Source organism: Colossoma macropomum, unplaced genomic scaffold (genome assembly GCF_904425465.1).
Source record: "Colossoma macropomum unplaced genomic scaffold, Colossoma_macropomum, whole genome shotgun sequence".
NCBI lineage: Eukaryota > Metazoa > Chordata > Actinopteri > Characiformes > Serrasalmidae > Colossoma > Colossoma macropomum.
In genome coordinates, this window is record NW_023494803.1 from 17,859,522 (window position 1) to 17,883,449 (window position 23,928).

General features: G+C 37.1%; 1 protein-coding gene across 3 annotated transcripts in view; it reads right to left on the bottom strand.

Moving 5' to 3' along the window:
* The window catches only part of fsip1 (fibrous sheath interacting protein 1), a 73,516-nt gene that overhangs the window by 21,275 nt on the left and 28,313 nt on the right, over positions 1 to 23,928 (bottom strand). For all 3 annotated transcript variants that reach the window (XM_036593512.1, XM_036593513.1, XM_036593511.1), the window contains exon 10: positions 3,329 to 3,481. In XM_036593512.1, the coding sequence (XP_036449405.1) occupies positions 3,329 to 3,481 (153 nt within the window). The remainder of the gene's footprint in view (positions 1 to 3,328; positions 3,482 to 23,928) is intronic.

Consider the following 23,928-nt stretch of genomic DNA (forward strand, 5'->3'; position numbering starts at 1 on the left):
TTGTGTTGATGTAATACAATTTATTCATGTCAAAATGATGCACATATTTGAGTCAAGATAATTTAATGTACTGCTTTTTTTAGAGCTGCAAAATGGCCAATGCTCATATTACATAAATAGACAGAATGTCTCTGAAATCCATAAAAGCAGATTAGTTCTTGTTTATACTGCGAGATGAAAAACTCCCAGAATGCATGCTCGGTTTTCATTTTGTTTAAATGCAATGTGAGAAACCAAGTGTTTCATAAGACAAAGCTGTCCAAAATGTCACCATTTACAGTAATTAAACTATGATATCCATAACAATTTAGAGTTTATTGTTAATTAGGGCTAAATTAGATTATTTTTAAGCGTGCTAATTACTGCAAATTCAGCGATTAGTGCTGCGTTTGCGTGTTGGCAGTAGACGGACGATAGTAAAACGGATATTCCTTTGTTTTCAAAGGAGCCATGACGGAAAATTCTGCCACCGCCAACTGCAACGTGCCACAAAACGCAGCAGTGAGTGGAATGATCCCTTAAGAGCTTAATTTTCCTGCAGTCGACCACGGCAGCAATGAAATAAACTGGATGTGGATTTTTTTGGGAGCCATGGATGCCAAACGTCTTGTTGTTGAATTCCAGTCGAAACCAGTATTATACAACAAAAGAGTACAAAGCGTCCTCCAGCTTTTTCCACCTTAAATAAACATTCTACATTGCTAAGGCTCTCCTCTGACGATCATCCATTTTTGCTGGTAATGCTGTCACCACGCCAACAGTTGCCTGGCTTAATGCTGATGTCAGTTGCGTACCACTACGTGGTGGGGAACCACTGTTTTTTCAATGCAAGCATGTGAATGCAGAATAATATCATGTCTGGTTCTTACAATTTGCAGTATAAGAACAAGTCAAATAGGTGACCTTAGCTAAAGTAAATCTAAAGCTATGTTGAAAACCTAGAGGAACCTAAATATATGACTGCTGTCTAATTAGTTTAAGCCTGTCAAATTGGATGTCTTGCCAACAATACAACTCTTTAAGTCTGCCGCTAGAGGAGCTATGGCGCATGCATGTCCACTGTGGGCAGGAATATGTATCAGCATGTAAAACTGGAGCTTTCTGAGTGTTACCACATTTTCCATCACTATATAAAAGACACGCAATGCTGACTTTTTTGTTGGATGCACTGTGATGTTTGTTTTCTTAAGAAACAAACAAAAATAAGTATTTACTGATCCAAAATAGAGTTCTGAATGAGTTTGCACTTGCTCTGAAAGAGCTCAGAACTCTTTTGAATAAGTAAATGCTTATTTTTTGTTTGTTTCTTAAGAAAATTTTGTTTGATCAGACGATAAAACGTGACTAATAAGTTAAGTTCCTATTTATGCAGTGTCTTGTTTTAAAGGGTAGTTTCTGTGACAAAAACAAAACTTGTTAGATCAAATTTTTTACAAATCAAATAAATATGGCAACAGCAGTGAGAAATCGTATTATTAAAGGAGAAGATTAAATGGCATACATACATTTTTCTTTGGCTTTAAAAGGGTTAATGTTAGTTTTGTGGGCAAACAATATGCACAATGGCCCTTATTCATCAAAGTTGCATAAAGCAAAGTGCACAGAGTTCGTAAAACATACAAACTGCTCTGCAAAGCACGCCCTAATTCATACAGACGCTTTAGTAGGGAGCCAATAAAACGACAGCATTCAGCATCTCGTGAGCCAAAAGCTGTGCTTATAGCTTTGAGGTGGAGCAGAGAGTGCACTGCTCCCCCTATGGGACAAAACTTTATAGGGTTAAAATTAAGACGACTAGAAAGAATAAATGAAACATGGAATAGTGTGGAATAGCAGGATTTGTTTATACCAATGTACATGTAAAATAAGAACATTTACTTTTGTACTAGATTGCCATGCACATAACTTACTAGCATTACTGTTATGTTCTATGCTTATTCTTATTATTGGTAGTAGAGACGATTATGCTAATAGTTCCGGTTAGTTAGCCGCAAATCAAGTATTTTTTTTCAGGCTGTTACACTTTTACGCTCAAATTTACACGCACTCCTACCAGACGTGAGTCTGATCATACAGACACACCAAAGATGAAACCGATGAATCGCTGAAATTTTCGCATGCTCAGCTTACAATCAGATTTGACTGTATGCAACGTGATGAATAAGGGCCAATGTGTACAATATAGGGCCTATGAATAACTAGTGAATGTCTAGATGTTCAGTACTGCGCAAAGGTTTTAGGCACAAAAGGAAAGACAATTCCATTGTTAAATATCTGTCATTTCCCAGTAAGTGTGCATTTGCTCAAAACCACCAGTATTTGAATGACATTTAATACAATAAGCAGTGATTTTATGTAAATCAGTGCGTTCATATAACCATTTCCAAATCTCTTCTTTGTGGCAGCCCTGTATATTTATTGTAGTTATCATCCAGTAATTAGTTTGTCTAAATCATTACCTCATTACGTTAAATCAGCTGTGCTGGTGATTTAATAAATCCATGTCATGGCTTTTGAGGAGAAATCTGGATCCAAACTTTGTTCTTCTATTTAGTTCACAAGATGTGCTCCATTTTTAAAAACAAAAGTTCTTGATAGTCTGCATTTACACGTATCCGCTCGTTCAGCCTGCAGTATTTCAGCATTTGGACCCCGCCCATTCACACGGAAACCATAAGGAGTGTATCAGCTCATACTGCTTTCTGAATAAGGCATAATACAGGGCAGCAAATCAGAACACATGTCATTTATATATTTCAGTCCAAAGGCACAGTAACAAAAAGCAGCCTGTTTAATTCTCAGGGATAAAAAGAGGTCGGAAAATGGTCATGCACAAACGAATTATAATGCTTTTTGGTAAACAGAACCACACAAGTGGTCATGAAAGGACCTCAGTGGAAAAAACAAACTGCAAGACAAATGTAGGATAAGGGCCCTTTAAAATACATCCTTAAAAATAAACAAACAGCAATGAGAAGCTGCTCAACATTAAACTGAAATATTTTTTAAGTATTTTACAATTCTTTTATTCAGAGCTGATGGAGATGCAGCATTATTCCCATAATTATCCCACAATTGTTTTGCAACATTTGCTTAATTGTTTTGTTGAACTGGACAACTGGACAAAAGCCTGGCTATCTACAAACACAGGTTAAGTGTATGGTGACGTAGCCCAGACCTAAAAAAAACTGCACGTGTATTTTGTCTTGCACTTGCACTCAGTGAGTGTATAGCTTAAATGCACATGGTGTTTACAGTGGAAGTGTTTGGTCTGGGGTAAGTGTGGGTTTCCCTGTGTCTGAGTGTAGTTCAGCCTCTTTGAACTCACAGTGGTCTGCTGGCTGTGTCCCAGGAGGTGCAGCTGCTGCTGGATCTCTCGCAGGCGCTCCTCCTGCCCTCTGCTCTCCTTCATGTCCCGCAGGACCCTCTCCCCCGGCGGCCGCTCTTCAACACGCTCTCCATCCGAACCGTGCAGCCCGCACTGCAGCACAAGTCAAGCATTTATGCCATGGACAGTTTCTATGGCTTATACATGTTCAGTAGAATGTCTTATTAAATAAAGATGAAAGCACTTTCTTTAACGCTTAAAAGTCAAGGTTATCACAAGTGATAAAAGCATAGTGTAAACTGATAAATAAGTATTTTATTTCTCACATTATTTTTTCTCACTCATAGCTCATGTAAACAAGCAAAGAAATTCTGTCAAAAGTGCTGATATTATATTTTCATGTGATATTTGAATTTGATGAAGTTAGTGTTCTGCACCTAGTCTTTGTTTTGCGGAAAGGTATGCAGCCGTCTAGGGACTCTATGAGCCAAGGGCTCCTTGAAAAACAAATTACATGCACTAGACGTGTTGATGTTAAATAATCTATTCTAAAATATAAATACATTTTAAACATGTATATTGTTATATATGTTATTTGCAATTCTAGTGATTATTTTCATGAGTTTCAATGCAGCCCCACCCAGACATGGTTACAATGGACTATTCCATGTTGTCATGTGATGACACGGCTGAGTAGACAGATTGGTACTGAAAAGGCAATCAAGCAATAATCTACATTTGGGAGAGGATGTTCTCAAGTGTGATTTTCTGGTTGCAGAGAAGAAAAATCAAAAAAGTCATCCAAATGCAAAAACAGGGAGGACAGCAAAAAAATTGTCGCTACACCTCCAAAGATAACATTTTTTCAGTTAGAACAGGCACAGGCTCAGCAGACTGTACATAGTGCTAGTATTACAGATAATTCCAGTGTCGGGTTAATTACTGTTAATTACTCAAAAAAAACAGCCGTCCAAAGTAATTTCAAAATGTAATAGGATTATTATACTTCTTAAAGTAATCTCATTGCACACTAAGTTATTCTGTTACTCTGTACCAAATTATCTCACTATATAGGCAGATAATTAATTAATTTTGCTTGTTTGAAACATAATTCATAAAGCAAGCAAAATTATCTGCCAATATAGTGAGATGACCTTATAATATTCTTACAAAAGTATCAAAAGGAGAAATCTTATATTCTATATAGCTTATCTTATATAATGACTATATATACAGCTTTTATAATGAATATAATGACTAATTTAAGATGATTTCACTTATCAGGATATCATTTTTTGCAGTGTAGTGGGAGCCTCAACCCAGAGCCTCAACTAATTTAAAAATGTCCTTCCAGAGGCCCCATTCTTGTCTTTTGCCTTGACCCCTAGAACAACTAAATATGGCCCTGTTTACAGAAAGCATGCTTCTGTCAAAACATGAAATTGAAACAAATAAAGTCAGATGTGCAGACTCAAACCTGCTGACACAGAAAAGTACAAAGTGATTCACTGCATAACTCACTTTGTAATAACGTGTAATTATGTAATTACATTTGAATAGTATAGAAAAACAAAACTCTCAACTTTTAAAGGTCCTGTGTCTGTTTGGACAGCATTCTAGTTATTCAGAATGTCAGTGACACAGAAAATGATTGTCTGAAAATGAAAAACTGGCACTTTCAATTTTTGACCAAAAGAGAAAAAAGGCTGAAAATGTTGGCCAAAATAAAAATTAGATGACCTAAAGTGTATGGAAACCCCTCCAAATTATTACATATTCAGATGATTAGCCACACCCATTTCTAACAGGTGTCTAAAATCAGTTAGTGAAATTTCTGCCCTGCTTGATCTGCCCCAGTCAACTGTAAGTGCCATTAGTGTAAAATGTAAGCAACTCCATATTAATTAATGGGGGGCAACTCCATATAAATGCCAATGGTTTTAGAACGAGATGCCCAACAAGCTCATATAGGTGTGATGGACAGGTGTCCACATACTTTTAGCCATACAATGTAGGCCTACAATGAAGTGTCACAATCTCACATTTGTTAATGTTGCAAATGTTAATCTTAATGAAAATCACAAATAGTGATTAAAAACTCATTGTTTCCTTCGCTGTCCTGCATTGGTCAGCACAGATGCATTCAACACAGATGCAAGCACATGCATTTGTTAGATCCTGCCAAGGTTTATGGCTTTTCCTTCTCTAAATGAGGGACATTAAAGTAACTTTCATGCTGGAGAAACTTGAGACTGCTAGATGCAGTTCCAAAGCTACATCCATGTAGTTTACATTAAAAAAAAGAGGTGTTTTCTTGCCGTTATAGGGAACTCGCTTTGGAATTCAGCTGTAACTTTAAAATCCATGAAGTATTATATTTTCAAAATGTTCCAATGTTTAATATTATTTAGCAAGCTGTTTAAAATGAAATTAGTACTCAGATTGGTTGACACGCTTCCCTACATTTCCGCTGTCGCCACCTTCGGGCTCCATCTCTCAGAACACCTCACTTGATCACATGACCACAGATCTCCCTCACATGACTCTCCACTGGTCTGCTTCATCTAAAGATTCACATCACCTGTTGATTGTTTCATGTGACCTATTAGTTTAGTATATAGCCCAGCCTTTAGCATAGGACCTTTGCGAAGTATAGCCTTTGTTTGTTTTTGACCTTGCCTTTTGCCTAGCCCTCTCAGTATTGTTGTGCTTTCTAGGTTGACCTTCTTTTCTGGATTTCGGACTTTGTTTTTTGGACTTTCCTCATGGTTACTGTTTTTGTGATCTGGCTTTTGACTTTGGACCAGTTGACCTTGTTTTTGGATACTCCTTTTGTTAATAAACCTATTTTACTTCACTGTGGTCTGCAAGCATCTGAATTCTGTCCAAGCCTGACATCAGTTCTCTTTTCCAAATTGACCATATTGCCTTTGAAGCATCAGCAGCATTATTATATAAAGTTTTGATTTCAGTCAAGAATTTTCATTTCAGTGCATCATTAATTGTAAGATTACACAACAGGACTTCTGGGAAAGCTTAATATCCTGCTAGTATCAGGATTTAACTTTATTCTGGCAATACATTAAAATACACGATAAGACTTTGTTCCCTTTGACTCACTGAAATCTGTTTTCTGTCACTGTGTGAAAGAAGCATGCTGCTGCCTCTGCTGTTGGATGCAAAGTATATGTGAAGTACATTACTGTTTGTATGCTTGTTGAAATAGTAGTTTGTGGTACAAGGGTTGTTTGTGATCATAATTTTCATGATCATAATATTAAAGTTGAAAAGAAGATTGAAATGCAGAAATAGCCACTTCTGTGCCTTAAATTCAAGAAAGAGATGAACGAATTTAGAGTATGGCTATAAGATCATTTCCTACTTTTTCTCAATCTGCCTCTCTCACTGGCAGCACAGACAGCCGCATATATGCAAACTGCCTTTCAAAATCATTACAAAAGTAATCATGATTACTAAATTCTTGGTACTAAGTACTTATTACTTTTTATGCAGACTGTTGAATGTTGCCATGCCTGGAGCTACGCACTAAAGCGCTGATGAAGAAAAGTTACATCCCGTGCAGAGTATGCATTTGTAATTAAACGGTGAGGTCACTGTGTTTATTTAGCTTGCTGTAATGGGGTGTTTCTCACTCAACGCCCACTTTTAAAGAGGCCTTGTGGTATTTCATTGTCTCATAAAGCAAGGATAGCCAGCCTAAATTTAAACTCCAACCTAACATTTACAGGCATCCTATGCAGAAGTTCTGTAAGGAGCAATATACACTTCCAACATAAAGATTTCAAAGATGCAATTATGAACCTCTGCAACTTGGCAGTCCAGCTTTTTTCATACACTTACTGAAGCCAGACAACAGTGAAGCTGCAGGAGCACAGTCATAAAATGTACAGTCATGTACATTTTGTTGATTTTCTAAATGCAAAGAAGTTAAATGTGGCCCAAATGTTATGGCACAATTTCTATGTTCTTGCTAATTTAACTATGATGAATATGTCGAATTCAGCAAATAAATAGTATTCGTGCATTAAAAGTGCCCACGTTTATGCAAATTGAAAAATGTAACCATTGCCACATCTAGGGGTGGACCACATGACAAAAATATTACATCGCAAAACATTTTCACAATACACAATATGCATCATGATATTAAATCTCAGAATAACTAAATAAGGTGGAACAGATAACTCTGTTCATGGAACTCTGTTCATACCATGTATCAAGATAGGACACAACAACCAAGAATTTCTCCACTACAGGTTTGATACCACTTCGATACACGGAATACAGCAAAACAACAGAAGCAAAAGGAAAGTCCCTGCTAGCACACTAATGTCACATGTAGCCTCAGTTTTTTTTCTTTAAATGATGAAAGAAATTCATAAATGACTGCAAAAGTGTGAAGTATAACTAAAACCTCAGGAATTCATTGCCTTGGACGACCAACTGTTCTCTGCTGTTTATGGCGTTGGATTTCGTGGCACATACTCTAGCCTACATACTGCAATCATTTTAGCAAGTTTAATTTCTGAAAATTATATTTATTTATTGTCAGCTCAGTTTTGTCAGACTGAAAGCAGATTTACGACAGTAAAAATGTAAAAATGCTTTTGTGTTTGGATTCTTTCTTTAAAAGTGTAACGGTGGCAGACGGAACCAGACGCGAACAGACAAGGCTTAAAAGTTAAAAGCTTTAATGCCAAAAGGATCATCCAAAACCACAGTCGAAAAACAAACGGATCATCAAAAATCAGAGATTCAAAACTGAGCAAAGGGGCAAGACAAAAAGCAAGGTCATAAACAGAAAACAGGTCATACATGTAAATGTGTTAACAGACATGAAGGAAACGCTCAGTGTGCACAACAAGGAGATGATACTTCACAAAGTGCATGTACAAACTGACTGGTTAAATACACAGAGGAACAGGTGAAAGTGATTTAGAAGTCTGGAGAAGCTGAACGTGGACAGGTGGATCTGAATGAGTCCTGAGTCATGTTAGGGCGCGAGGGGTTCTGGGAATTGTAGTTTGAGGCAGCTGAGCTGGCTGTAGTCTTAGCTGGGCCTGAGGGAGTCGCGACAAAAAGCATAAATAAAACAAAAACTTTTGTGCCTTAAATTTAAGCTTTCCCATTTTGGCCAGAAAATCTCATTTTAGGGTACCACTAAATAACAGATTAGGCTGCAATGCCCCTTTACCTTATTCACACTTAGAAAACCAATAAAATATGTGCTCAAACTGTAGAAATTTGCCTTAAGCTGTAGAAATGAATACGTTTGGCTTGGTATCCCTCATAAATCTCAGTGTCCGTCTAATGATGGCTATGGTATTGTTTTAGTATACACACATGGTTTACATAAGTTCCACCCTTCACCTTCAGCCAGATGGGCTGTTTTTAAGTCCATCCAAAATGATTTCACTAGGCAAATTCTTCGCAGAATTAATTGACCAAGTAATTACACATTTTCATGACCTACAATGGTCGTCCAAACCTGTTATACTGTCAGTATGTCAACTCAAACAAAACTGCAGTAAGATATAAGAAATCTTTGTCCCTGACCTTAATCAAATCCAAATTGCTTCATAACACCGTGCCTTCTGGATCAACTTCTGTCTTTCAAAACTGCCTTTAATTCTATCTGACCCAGATTTGTGAGGACATTGCTGCAGCTGAATCTCAATAAAAGGTCAGGGGGAGATGCTTCGTGGTCCCTGTTCTGATCACGTGAACCTCAGCCAGAAGCTCATAAACATCTTTTTAGTCTCAACATGCACTACAACAGCAAATCCAGGCCAGCCAGAACAGAGGGTCCAGAACAAATTGTTCCAGTTCTTCAGCGCATATCTTGTCCGAACTGATTATGATTTTATCATAGGGAACAACTTCCAGAGTCCACACATCCACACATGAGCGTTCAATATCTTTCAAATGATAGAAACGATATGTTTTATCCTTTAGCCGACTCACCAAAGCTTGTCAAAGTTAGCAGCGGCCTTAGCTTTTATTCACAGTGTAGCAGGCATATGCACTCTCAGAGCTGCACTTCAAAGTGTCTTCAACTTTTTCAGATGCAGCTGTTTGACTTAAATGTCATTGCAAAGGTGAAACAGTAACTTTATAAGAGAGGAAAAAATGTCCCAAAAGGGATATTTTGGCCAGAATAAAAACTGTAACCATTGCTTCATCTGTAAACATACTTACTTGCATCTAGCAGTGCTGCAGTAGTATCTAGACTGAGATTTTCAGGTTTTAAACACTAGGACTTTACTAGGAGTTCTAATGATGATCTTGAAGGTGCAAACTGCTTTGGGATAGATTTTTTTAGGGGAAAGCTTCGAATTGTCATTACATTTGAGGGGACACCTTCAAATTGTCATTATAATGGAGAAAATGGAGTAGTCAAGCAACAAAATTGACTGATCAGGTGAGGAGGACAACAAGCTAAAAGCTGAAGTTAGCAAGGTATCTACTATGCTATCTGGAACTTTCTCCAGCTGAAAGGGTAAAAAAACTTGTCTCTGGCATCCATTTTGTGCCGAATGAAGATGGAACCGCTGTTTTTTTTATTTTTTTTATTTTTTTTTTATTTTGTCTGATAATGAAGGTAAGAGTAACACAAATGCTAGCTTAGTTGTATTTAATAGTCTTTAGATCAGTGGCTAAGCTAGCCAGGACACCACAAAGATTCCTAAGGTTATACAATGTATAATGTATGCAGGGTATTTAGTGAGAAAATACTGATGAATGAAAACATGAAAGCAATGTAAAATTGTGAATTCTGTCAAACTGATGAGGTTGAGCTTCGCTACAAAATACTACACCACAAATATAACATATTAAACTCAATCCCTCAAACTCATTCACTGCAAACAGATTTGATTAAAAAGTAACTCTGGAGCATGTCTATTTCTATTCATCATGGAATGTTCATAACATAAAGAACAGCTACCATTTTCAAATGGTGTAAAAAAAGATTTTAATATAACTGAGATGTAATGCAGCAGGATCACATAACTGAAAGGTGGCAACACAGAGCAGATTCTAAAGTATGTCCAGCTGACACTGAATCATGTGAGGAAGGACAAAACATCTTATTTTCTCTTCCACTGTGGGCTCCAGCTGTTATCTGCCCCGCCAGAGTCAACATCCAGACTTCTATTGATACAGACACTGAAGTGAATAGGTTCGGTCAAGCACAACAACAGTGGGATTGAAAAGTGGGTCATGTTTGAAGCTGCTATCCATCGCAGACATATTACTGCTATAGTGTTCAACCCTCTTTAATAAGTGTGGGGGTTTTATGTATACAACTCTGGGTTAGATTGACTGCAAGGCTCTGTGGGATAAAGACAGCTTGCAAGTATCAACATTACCTAAGCACTCATGAGATGGAATTGTATCACGTTTCTATGTTAATATATAAAGGGCCTCAAGCCCAATAAAGAAAGACTACATGTCATAAACTCATCTTCAGGACACTTTATTGATTTTTATAATGAGTAATTTTTTTGCCTGCCCTGTGATGGACTGGCGACCTGTCAAGTGTGTATCCTGTCTTCTGCCCAGTGACCGCTGGGATAGGCTCCAGTAGCCCCTCCCGTGACTCAGAAGGATAAGCGGTTTAGAGTCTGATATTAGGCCTGTCTCAATTGCCTGATAGCTGACCACAAGCAGAAAATTTGATAAGGCACGTGCAGTCGTGGGCTGGAGGTTAGGGAACCAGCCTTGTGACCAGAAGGTCCCTGGTTCGATCCCCTGAACTGACAGGTCATGACTGAAGTACCCTTGAGCGATGCACCTAACCCCCAACTGCTCCCTGGGCACCGTGGATAGGGCTGCCCACCACTCTGGGCAGGTGTGCTCATTGCCCCGTAGTGTGTGTGTTTACTAGTGTGCATGGATGGGTTAAATGCAGAAGTCTGATTCCTTTGTGTGCAAGCACAGTTGGCCAATGGTGCTGAATTCTGGAATTCTAGTCTCACAAAAACAAGCAATTTCTGACCATTGCAATAACACCTTTAGATGGCAGCAGTGAGTAATGTTTGTTTATTTGAGCTGGTGCTGTTTCTGTTGCCAGTCTGAAGCTGACAGCTAGAAGGCGCAATAGTTAATTAGCCAATTTGGTCACTTTGGGATTGTATTTTTATAGTTGTGAACAATTAATAAACAAACCCAACAAACTCTTTTGGCAGGCCCTCTAGTGGCCATTCTTCCAGCATAATGGAAACTGACTTTAATCATTTTAATTAGTATAATCACATAAAATATTTTTTTATTGCTGTTGGATGATTAGTTCCAGTTCACCAACACCACCCCAACTCATCACAAAGGTTTTGGTGGAGCTCCATCACTCCAGGGAAGGCAGTTCCACTGCTCCACAGCCCAATGCTAGGGGGCTTTATACCTCTCCAACCTACACTTGGCATTGGACATGCTCATGTGTGGCCACTCTAAAGCATCCCATTCTATTGGCAGTGCTTTTCTATGGAGATTACACAAGTTGTGTGTGCAGAACTAAACCCCTGTGTCAGCAATTTGTGCACCTAAACGCAACTGAATTCACTAATTAGAAAGAGTGTCTGGATAAGTTTGGACATGTAGTATATATTAACATTATTGAAGAAAAAAATGCATGTTTTTTCTTCAGTAACGAATGAACCTTAAAAAAAAGGCAGAAATTGCATTTTCATGGCTACTGTAAAATGGGATTAAACTGTTAATCTCAGTTATTTATATGGCGATTAATCATCAGCTGATTGGGACAGGCCTGGCTGATATACTGGTATACTGTACCCATTTATCCGTGAAATAAAGAACATTTACAAATTCAAAATAATTCTTTGAACTTGATTCTACGATCAGTAATAGCTGATACTGCCTACATGAGGAATGGGCAATACTCCTCCTGGAATACCAGAGCAAACAATTAACCTGACCTTGTACACCTTTGTCATGAAGTATTGAGTAGGTCATGTTTTTCCCAGCTGGGATACACCCCCTCCCCCTATTCTGGTAAATTCCATCACCTTCTCACATAGGTTACATGCCCTGAGAGAAACCCCACAACCCTGGACTTGGCAGAAAACAACTTGAAACAGGAGACTGCAGTAACTGACAGTGTTAAACATAGATGTATAATTCCCAGTTTCATTTACTACACTGCAAACAATGAAATCTTAATAAGCCAGAAAACCTTGAATATCTTGCTTTTTTCTTTAACAAATAGCAGACTAGACTAGATTTGTATACAGATCATCATCAAACTGGTTCAAAATCAGAAATAAAAGCACATTTCATACTTTCAACTGACTTTCATTTATTATGAATGACCCTTAAAACAAATGATTGAACATTTCATTTTGTCACTACCAAAACATTAAGAATGCCTCTGAAACTTCACCTAATATTTCAGTAGTGAAAATTCTTGCTCGTTTTGAGCAGAACTCGAGCAGTACATGACTAGCTAACACAGCTTTGAACAGTTGTACACACATTTTTCATTAAAACAGTTTACTAAATTGCAGAAAATATGCGTTTTGGTAGCGGCAATTGTTAAGGTTACACAATGATTTTCAGACTTTGGAACACATTTCAAATTATGGGTTAATTAATGGTTTGAGGCCATTTTAAAGACATTTTTACCCATGTAGTTATGCTCAAGCATTCTCATTTCAAGAAATTCGGAAATTTAATCGATTTCAAGAAAATGCTGCAAACAAACAAAATTCATATGCTAGTTTTACTAATTTTAGATTTTTATGACCAGATCAAATTAGCGTTATTAAAATCTAGACAAAATTCCTAAACCAATTAAATATTTACTGATTTTAAAATATTAGGATAATTTAGAGCATTATTATTTTCCTTTTTTCTGATTCAAGTACCTTTTTCAGGATTTGGTTTTCTTTTTTCTTTTTGACACTGATTTTGCGCAGTTTGTTTTGTACACTCATGCAAACTTTTCTATGGAAAAGTTGCAATAAGTGCAAATAGCTACATTTTCTAATTAAAGCCTTGACCAGAGATCACTGCAACAGGCTCTTGTACAGTTTTCAAAAAAGACAAAAAAGAAAACACAAGCAATATTGTAAACGCTGAGCCAGCCATTGAGTGGTCATGGTGCCATTTCAGCAATTTTTGACTGGGGCTTTAAGAGAATGCAATCAATCAGTGTTCAGTTATAAATAGCAGAAGATATGTTATGACATTTAGTAGCTAAAATACTGGGCTTGGGGAAATTATTAAATATAGAGAAAATAATGCTTTAATAAATTATTCCATTTGGCCTGTATACTCTGATGTGAGTACTAGGAGCTGTATTTTGGGATGGTTTCAAATTTCCACAGAAATACCAGGGAAAATCTAAGGCAAAGGCATTTTTCATTTCTTTGCAGTTTCATTTTTTCCAGGATGCCAAACTAGTTTGTTTCCTACTTCTCTAAAAATAACTAAGAGGACTGCATCTTCCACGTCCTGCTCCAAATCTTCAGTTTGATACTTGTGCAGCCAGAGAAAAGGCTGTAAAGGGTCTTGTTTGTAGTGTTTTTTCATTGTCATTAAGCAAAAATAACATTGTCACTGTAAAAAAAAATATCATCTATATTTCACAGACATTTGTGTTTATTTTAATCTTAGTTTAGTTGTTACTGTTATCACTATGGTAAAATACTGTATGTCAGAATAACTAGTTCAATAGTGAAACTGTTGAACAACAGCAAAAGGCAGAATTGAAGAAATTAAATGACTGTAATTCTACAATTTTTGTACCATACCAGTACCACTGTACATTTGTACCATACCAGTACCAGTGTACATACTTTTACAGTTAATTAACAGGTTTTGTCTGGCACCCGTGCTGCCGGATTTTTACCGTTTTGACCATTTTTACTTTATTTATTTATTTATTTACAGATTTCTGTTTTTATAGTGTATAAATGTTGAATCTGCTTTCATTTCAAACAATTTCAGTTTGTAAAAAAGTGTGAAGAACTTAAAACAAGGAAATGTGTCCACAGATATGCTAAGTTTGGATAAAGTTTCAGTTTGTCCCCCAATAAATAAGCATTTCTGTATTTTGTTTTTAGATGTGAAGCACCTCAGTGACTAGTGTTGTTAAAAATATATCAATACATATTGATACTGAACATTTTGAAATTGTACAATACTCGTTTCCTGCAGTATCAATATTAATCATATCAAATGCGCTTTTCTGCTTGTGGTTTCTTTTGACACACATAGGCTTCCATAACACACCGCTAGTGAGACCGTTTGTTATGCTAAATGGAAGCTGGAGCGAGATCACAGCCTTTGCGACCAATCTCAGTCGACAAAGAAAACATCAGGAGTGCTGTGTGGACATACCTTGGCTTTGAAGCAAATAAGGATAGACAGGCTGTTCTGACGAATTGTGCTACCTTGTCGAAATGTCCTACCATAGTGTATGTTTATAGACTCCTCTGTACACAAAACTCTAGGTGGAATTTTAATAGCTTAAATCACCTTATCAAAAATACTACCAGCATTAAAACTACAAAGCTGAAGTCAGTTTCTTATTCACCAGCTTCAGGTGCCAGAATGTAACTGCTGCACCATTTAAGGTGGAACGGGAAAATTGGGGAACTGCTGAACAGGAAGACAACTTCAGCCTCATATTAAAACTACATGTTGGAATAGTTTGAAAGTCTAAATGTCCTTATCAGAAAATGTTACTAGCATTACTAGCACACTGACCTGTACAGCGAGTTCCAAGAGGATGGTGATTGCTCCTGTTTTAAGCATCACTGAAACATTTAACAAGGTGTCTAAACTATCATCCTGGTAAATATTTATCATCCTATTTTTTGTGCTAAGAGCCATAAGTGCTAATGACAGCTAAGCTAACTTGAAGTTACCTTAAAGCATCAGGTGATGGCCTTAGCATTTAGGTGTGTTGACAACTGAATGCTTCTGATGTTAAATAAAGAATTAAGGTTCTTGGCCTTAATAACCAAAGTAGCTGTGTTTGTCCCTCATTCCACTCTATCTGCACTGCTTGTGTGAACTTAAGCCTCACTTTGGAACAGTGATGTACATGAGAAATCAAATGTTTATTTGGATATGTGTATCTAAACAAATAAAAGACCCTCAATTTTATCTGCCCTTGGCATAGAACATGGTATCAAATTTCAATATATTTCAAAGTATCATATTTAAGCTGACATTTTCAGTATTGTGACAACACTATAAATGACTTCACTAAAGTGACAACAGGCAAATAGAGTGATGCTCTACAGAGAACACACTTTTGCACATTTCATTACATTTTTACTGTTGATTTGCTGAATTTAACATACTCAAAAAACTGCACACAAGTTATGCCACATTTTATATTTTGTTTTATTTTTTCCATTTTTTTAAACTCACCAAATAACTACAAACTGTGCACTGAGATTTTCATAATAATGCCATGTTTAAGTTTGTTCCATGTAGAAGATTTACACTCACTTCACTTAAAATCAACAAAACATGTCATTTGACTGGGGTATTCAAACATTTAAATATGACTGTGCATTGGGGAACCAAGTATAGCCTATATGTGGGGAAACACTAAGTTCACTTGTGATCTTCACATGATTAGCAATGCCAGAACAAAAAAGCCCTCCATTATGAATAACTGTTCTACAGCAGAGCTAAATAAGATGAAATATGAAACATTTTCCATTGAACTTTACAGCGCTGGGCTGTGGAGTAGCTCCGGAGCTGCTCTCCTGTGTGCCCCCACAGTCAGGCCATGTAACGTGAGCTCTGGAAGTTGGCCCAAGTCTAACGAAAACAGAGGCAGTGTGAGTCACATAGTCTGCCCCTCCACTGCTGGCTTTTCAGTCACTGCCACGTGGAAGGAGGACCTCAGCCAAAACTCTTTCACAGGCCATATTAAAGATCTCAGGTCCAATGCACAGCAACATGAAAACGTCATACAGCTCACCACTGCCATGCTAAGAGCACTGAATCTAAAGAGCAGCAATGCTTCTTATATGAAGTCTTACCACTGCCCATTAGCTCACTGATGACCAACAAAGAGGCACAGTAAAGACTACTACAGTCACGTTCTAATGCAAGGTGCTTAGACAACGGTAAAAAAATTAAAACATCTGGTTGGTAGACATATCAACAGCTCAGATTTTATCCAATGCAATGGTTGCTATGTGCAGTGAATGGGACAAAACATCCAGGGTTTCATGTTGGTTCAAGTAGGCCAGCCAAACAACACAGTATTCAAAACAATATAAAATATCTTCTCTTTGGAATTTGTTAAAGACACAAAAAATGGAAACTGGATTTTGTGAAAATGGGACAAAACAGCAGCTGTCAAAATACAGTTGTATGCAAAAGTTTGGACACCCCTGGTCAAATTACATAAAAATAAGTACACATTCTCTACAGATACCACACCTCTGCCCATTTTAAAACTACAATTATTCATGGATGCAGAAAGTAGGGGTGCTGTGAACACTGCAGCACCTCCACATTCAGGACGGCTACTGCTAAAAACAATTTTTTAATAATTTGACTGTAGCAAAGACCCATGTGTTTGTTCTAGAGAGGATTTGTATTTTTTTTATTTTTATTTACGTGTTGCTAAAACATGCACAAGTTGAGGTACCATTATCAACCATCCTCAACATTATATACATACTCAGAAGACATGTGCAGTTTCTAGATTGTAAGTAAAAAGACTATATTTGTTTTGTATGCAGACATTGTGACCCCTGGCTCTCATCACCACCACTGTTAATAAATCAGAGTCTGTAAGTTTCTCTACAATGTTTCATGTGAAACCACTCTGGATGACTCTGTTTACATGTCAAGGACTGAGTCATTCAAAAATTGTGAACACTTGTGAATGGCTCAGGAACACTTCTGAAAACCACTGTCTGTGAAAACAGTTCATCGCTGCATCCACAAATGCAAGTTAAAACTCTAAAATGCAAAGAAGAAACCACATATAAACAGGATCCAGAAATGCTGCCACCTTCTCTGGGCCTGAGCTCATTTAATATGGACTGAGGGGAAGTGGAAAGGTGTCCTGTGGACAACAAATAAACATTTGAAAAGAATTGGTAGAATTCCCCTTTTATTTAATTTACATAAAGTTATCCATAATGAGAGAGTAAAGTAAAGATGTGCATAAGTGGTATGAAGTATCAGTTATATTTAAATGTTGCTGTCTCTCACCTCATTATAGTACAGTATGACTCAATCTGTTACATGTAAATTATCAAAAAATTTAAAATGGAAAAATACATAATTCTGCATGATCGTTCATGTCATGTAAAGCTTAAAATTTCATCACCCCAACATAAAACACTTTCCCATGTCCCTGCAAAATAAAATAAAACATAAATTGTGGAGGTTGCTACGTGCACGGAATGAGACAAAACATCCAGTGTTTCCTACTGGCTTAAGTAGGCCAGCCAAACAACAGAGCATACTTGGCAAAAGCATGCAAAAAAATCATAGTTAAGTTGGTGAATGCCTACCATAGGGAGAGAGATTGGATTTTCTCATTTCCATGAAGAAAAGAATACATAAGCATGTAAAAACTGCTTTGAAAATGTCAAAAGTATGATCTGTGTCCTTTTGTAACTGTTTTTTCTCCCAGGCTGATTTCTTTAAGACATTTGAATTGATCCATTCTTTCCAGTGAGTTTTAAAGGCAGAAGAACACCAATGACTTCTTATTTACGAGGACACTTTTTTACTAGCTTGTTACCGTCATCCTGGAATGTCTATTGTAGACTTACTGATTGTGAATCAAATAAAAAGATTTAATGCAAGTTATATTTACCAGGCACACTTTTTTGTGCCAGAGGGCGACTCACTTGTCATATGGATATTACTGAGTTATTTATGAATATTTCCACATTTTCCCTAGTATTATTTGTATTAGAGTCAGATTTTGTCAGTAATCCGATGAACGTGTTTACATGCACTTGAGTAATCAAATAATGTGGAAACTCCAGGTCTACATGAGTCAGGCAGTAAACAGATTTCTGCTTTGCCACCGGCCAATAAGCTTGACGTGATATAAACGTAATGTAAAACTCAAATTTTATGCTGTGACCTTTTTTAAAAACATTGCACCACTTTACCTGAAAATATGAACATACATCATCTAGAGAACGAAGAATATTGAAATACTTCATTCCATAGAGAATGTAGATGATTTCTTCATCGCTCCAAAAGTGTTTTGCCATCTCGCAGCAACTCTGCTTGCTTATTTCCAGTCTGCATTCACACATGTGCAGACTGAGAAATCCGAAAGAAATCAGAGTAAGAGTTTACATGCACCGAGAAGTCTGATTATTGAGCTAAAGTCCAGCTCTCTTTATTGAAATTCTTAATCAGATTTCTAAATCAGAGTATGCTGTTTACATGATCATTTGAATAATCGGATAATTGCAGAAATCTGATTATGATTGGAGTATTGAGGGCATGTAAACGCACTCAATGTGTACTTTTTTAGGATGGTTAACATTTCAATTGTATGTACCATTGTATGGAAAAGTTTGGGCGCCCATGATTACATGTTCTGCTGATTTTGTAAGTGAAAGTTACACATCCTCCACAGAGAAAATGTACTTCTATACATTTTAACACACAATTGCTTGTTTAATTGTGCTTAATTACACAATTTATCTGTTGAATGTAACATATTCAGAAAAAAAAAACATAAAATACAGGCCTGTGCAAAGGTTATGGCATATTTAGTTTTTTATTTTATATTTAAATTATGTATGCTTTATTTCTTTCTAATGTGTTACACAGAAAATGTGCTCTAAAATTTGCAGGATGTCATATTTAAGTGTGTTATTTGTAGAGGATGTGTTACCTTATTTTTCCTTAGAACATACTGTATATGTATATACTCGTATCAGTAGCAAACTGTGACTGTTAGAGCTGGGCATTCAGTCATGGCCATAAATGTCAAAACTCCATTAAAAAAAAACGATTAATTAATTTTAGAAAGATTTTTTATTTCTGCTAGCACCCTTACAGGATTTGTAAGCTAACACTGGTGCAAATGATTTTTTGCCCATTCTAGATTAAACACAGATATTTAAAGCTTGTCAATAGAAGACAGGATATTCTGGAGAAACATTATCCATATGGTCATCATACTTAATAATCATAATAGTAAAGGACATTCTATATTTTTTATTTCAAGCTTGCAACAGACATTAACATATTTGCCTTATGTACTGCAGTTTTACAGTGACTACTTCAGTAAAGAGCCATGGTTTAGAGCTGCTGCTCTTTTCTAATTCTAACAAATGACTGAAACCTGGTTAGACTACAGCTCATGTCCAGTCAGTGAAGTATCTAGAACTTTTAGAACGCCTTGAATGATGTTCTTTTCTCATAAAATTGGTCCCACTCATTGTAAATAAAAACATGATCGATTCCTCTGTCTCTTCCTCATTATGTTGGTAGCTGATCAAATGTTTACAGCCTCCTGTTCAGCTCCTGAAGGCCTATCCAATGAGACAGCTAGCTTTGCTGTATCTTTCTAGATACCACAGGAAAATTATCCTGATTGGATCTTTTTCCACTGGGCATTTCAAGATCTTTTGTTTCCAACCTAAACTTAACAATGAAATAAGAGTATAACTGCAGAGTTTCAATAAAGCAAACATGATGATTCCATTAAACAAAAATGAACTAAAAATTACACATATATTTTTAGTTCCCAGAACTCATGATAGCCCAGAGGGCTCCCAACTGACTTGATGGATGTTTTGATTCAAACATTCATCACAATGAAACAAAAATAAAATACTGAGGAAAAAAAACATTAACCCAAAAAAAAGCTTTCATGCATTCTTGCAGTAATTGCCCTGACAGGTATTGTTATTCTGTGGAGAAGCAAGCAAACGTCTCTGTGATGCCACTGAACTATCTCAAAATTTAACTTTCCCCTGATGAGCACAAAAGCTCTGTTTTTACAATTGTGAATGCTGAATGACTCACAGATGATGCTCTGATGGCCACACATTCCTGGAGTATTAGAAGATAAACTTGTGGATCATCTGGACACTCTAGCGCTGCTTTTGGAGAGCGAGGGTGGTCTGGATAAATGTGGGCTTTCAACAGATCAAAACCGCATGGCTGCCCAAAATACATGACGCACATAAAAAAAGCACACACTTATGGTGATTGATTGATTCCAGGGCTGACACCAAAAATCTACATAAAATATGTCTTAAATAGCAACGTAAAATAAGCTCTTTTAACCTATATGTCTGACCTAAGCTGTCAGAAATGGAACAGGGCAGAGGTTGATTTGGAGTGCTTTTGAGGTTTGAACTGATAAAATATTGCCTTTGTTCTTCTAACCTATTTACTTTACTTCATTCAAAGTATCTGAGTTGAATCAAAGCAGTTTAGCTGCTTGTTTCCATACAAAGTTCTTTTTTTAGATCAGGGGTGTCCAAACTTATCCGTAAAGGGCCGGTGTGGTTGCAGGTTTTCATTCCAACAGTGCGGCAGCACACGTGATCAGTTGGTGAAAATGGAGACCAACTGATCAAGCAAGGGGAATCAGGTGTGCTCCAGTTCATTTCGCATGAAAACCTGCAGCCACACTGGCCCTTTGCGGATAAGATTGGACAGCCCTATTTTAGGTTGACAAACCATTTTTACATTGTAATATAATAAGCAACTATACTGTCTAAAATACTATCATAGGCACAAAAAGCACGCTTAACTCATTCATGCCCAAAGACTTAAAAAATACAGGAAGGAAATTGGTCACAATTTTTTCATTTGATTAAACAAGTCAACTTTGGTGTCCAGCCACTCTGAGGCACTGCCTTTCCAACCAGTGTTTGAAACAGGTAATAACCCTTATGTACTATATCTCCAAGCCAGAGTTTTGGAAAAAAGAGAAAAAATCAAAAAATTACTTAAACAATAGTTTCTGAAAAATCTCACATATACCCACAATTTACCCATGTATTAATGTAATTTGATTTGAATCATTTGGTAACACTTTCAAATTGAATCTCATCTTTTCCGACTGTACTTTTTTAGTCGTACTTTTTTAAAATTTTACATTTTAATCAGAACAGTTCACAGAGGTGGTGAGGGGAACCAGAAGTCTGAAGTGTTTTATGCCTCTAAAAGATCCCTCACAGAAAGTTATTACACAAAATAGTTATGAATATGCCGCCTGATGTCTGAGGCAGCATATTCATACAGAAGGTTTTAATATCCAGTGTTGTTCTAAAACATATGGTTTTACATATATATTTGGTTGAGAAGTAAATGCAAGGGTTTGTAAGACAAAGTAGACATATTTGTTTCAGATTTACCACTATTGTCAACATGTATAGATTTAGAAGACATGTATAGGTTCACTGGTCATTTTAGAAATAACATAAAAAGCCTATTTTAATGTTATAGACATCACAACTCCTGGTTCTTATCACCACCACTGTAAAGAAAACTGAGTCGATACGTTTCTCTACCATTTCAAATCAAACCGCTCTGGCTCTGTTTACATCTTATCTACTGAATTATGCAGATATTCTCAGTGAAACTCACCTTTAATTTTCTTTAAAATACTTGTATCATCATTTTCCAGTGTTGGACTGTGCTTTCTGGCTCAAGGAATGAAAATAAGAGGTAGAAGAGTGCAACCAGTACAGAAAGGAGTAGCTTCAGACTGGGGTAGTTTTATCTTTAGAGCTGAATGAACTGAAGCAGTTGGCTCTAGTACATCAGTAAAGTCCAGGAAATGGGCTGAATTGACAAACGAGGGACAGCACTAGAACAGGGCAGAGCTTCAAGCCAAGTTGGAAAGTTTTAAGAAGTGGAAATCTCAGAACAATGTCTTCTTGTCTCAAAATAAGGTAACTGAATTCATATTGTTGAAGACACAAATAGTTCTCTAATATTTATTCAAAGCATCTGGACCGGGTCTGACCAAAGTCTCCTCCTACACTTGTCCTTGAAATCCATACAATTGGCACCAGTGTCACCAAGCATAATATTTGAATTTTTCAGCTGGTAACAATCTGCTGGTGAGGTTACGCATTTGCACTGATTAAACACACACTAGTGAACGAGGGACTTTGACAGAACTGTGTGTACAGCCAACCAGATCAGCCAAAATAATACATCAAGAGTACAAGTAAAAGGGTCCTGAAGGATGTGGTCGTTTCTTTATGTCAACATCAGGTGGGAGGTTTCTATGTTTTTCCGGCATATGACAAGGGCCTGGTGGACACTACTTCATAGATGAAAGCTTGTGTTTTGTTATCTGAAACATTTTATAGCAGGCAGATTACTGCAGTTCAAAAGATATGCAGCAACAACAGTGAAGGCCAGCTGCTCATGCACTGTATGTATGTATGTATATCCCTCTTGTTCAAATGCAGCTTTTATGAGTCACACAGACACTAAGGATGTTAGGCTAATTTGGCTGTTTTTATCACGGAAAGCAGCAGCAAAGGCGACACGCTGGCCGAGCTGATCTCAGCTGTAGCTGGGCTAAAGAGCGGAGAAGTGGATTAAACTGGCTTTCAAGCAATAATTTAATCTGATCATTTGAAGTGCTTCCATACGTGATTTCTTTCTGATGCATTTTTGCTCTTTTAGCTTCAACGGCCGTGTGGAAAGCTGTGCAGTTTGTTGCACTCTGAGGTAAGGTGCCATGGACACTTAGCATGACTTGATGATGTGTTCATCTAAACCAGCTATAATCCGTTCATGTTTCACATTTTCTGTTTCAGTGTTTAGGCTAAAATTGTTGTGGCTTGAAAAAAAAGACAAAGATAAAGCTTCTAAATACTCAAGTATTCTTATCGTAAAAAAAAAAGTATAAATGCCAAATCATTACCAAAAGATTTTACCAAGTGTTTTGGTAGTGACAATTTTGTGCAAAAGTCAAAAACATATCTAGTATACTAGGAAATACAGCTTTGAACAGATGCACACACAAAATCATAATATTTTTTATTAAAACACAAAAAGTTTACTGAATTTCAGAAAATATGTGTTTAAATAGTGACAATTCTTAATGCATCACACTGATTTTCAGATTTTGGAACACACTTATTTTAAAACAATGGGATCTAACTGCTCACCATGTGGTCATGAGGGATGGGGATGTGGTCTCACTTTCTGCTCTAAAATGCAGGGGTGTGGCTAAAATGAGACTCCACCTATGGATGAAAACGTTCTGTGTTTCTGCAGTGACATGAACTGCAATCCATCTAAGCGTTGGCCCCATCATCAGAAGATCGTTAGATCCCTGGTGATGCTTCAGCCATCTACGGCTGGGAGTCCAAGAGAACACAATTGGCCTTGCTCTCTCTGGGTGGGTTGGAAGGCTCCGCCTCCGCCAGCTGACATAACAGATCTGGCGGTTGGCGCTTTCCTCTAAATGCGATTGGCTGTATAGTAACATTGCGTTAGCAGCAGTTCGAAACGATGCAGTGGCTGGCTTCACAGGACTTGGAGAAAGCCTGTGTTAGCCTTCACCCTCCTAGTGCTGGTGGTATTGTGTGCTTGAGCAAGTCCTAACTAGTGGGTGGAAA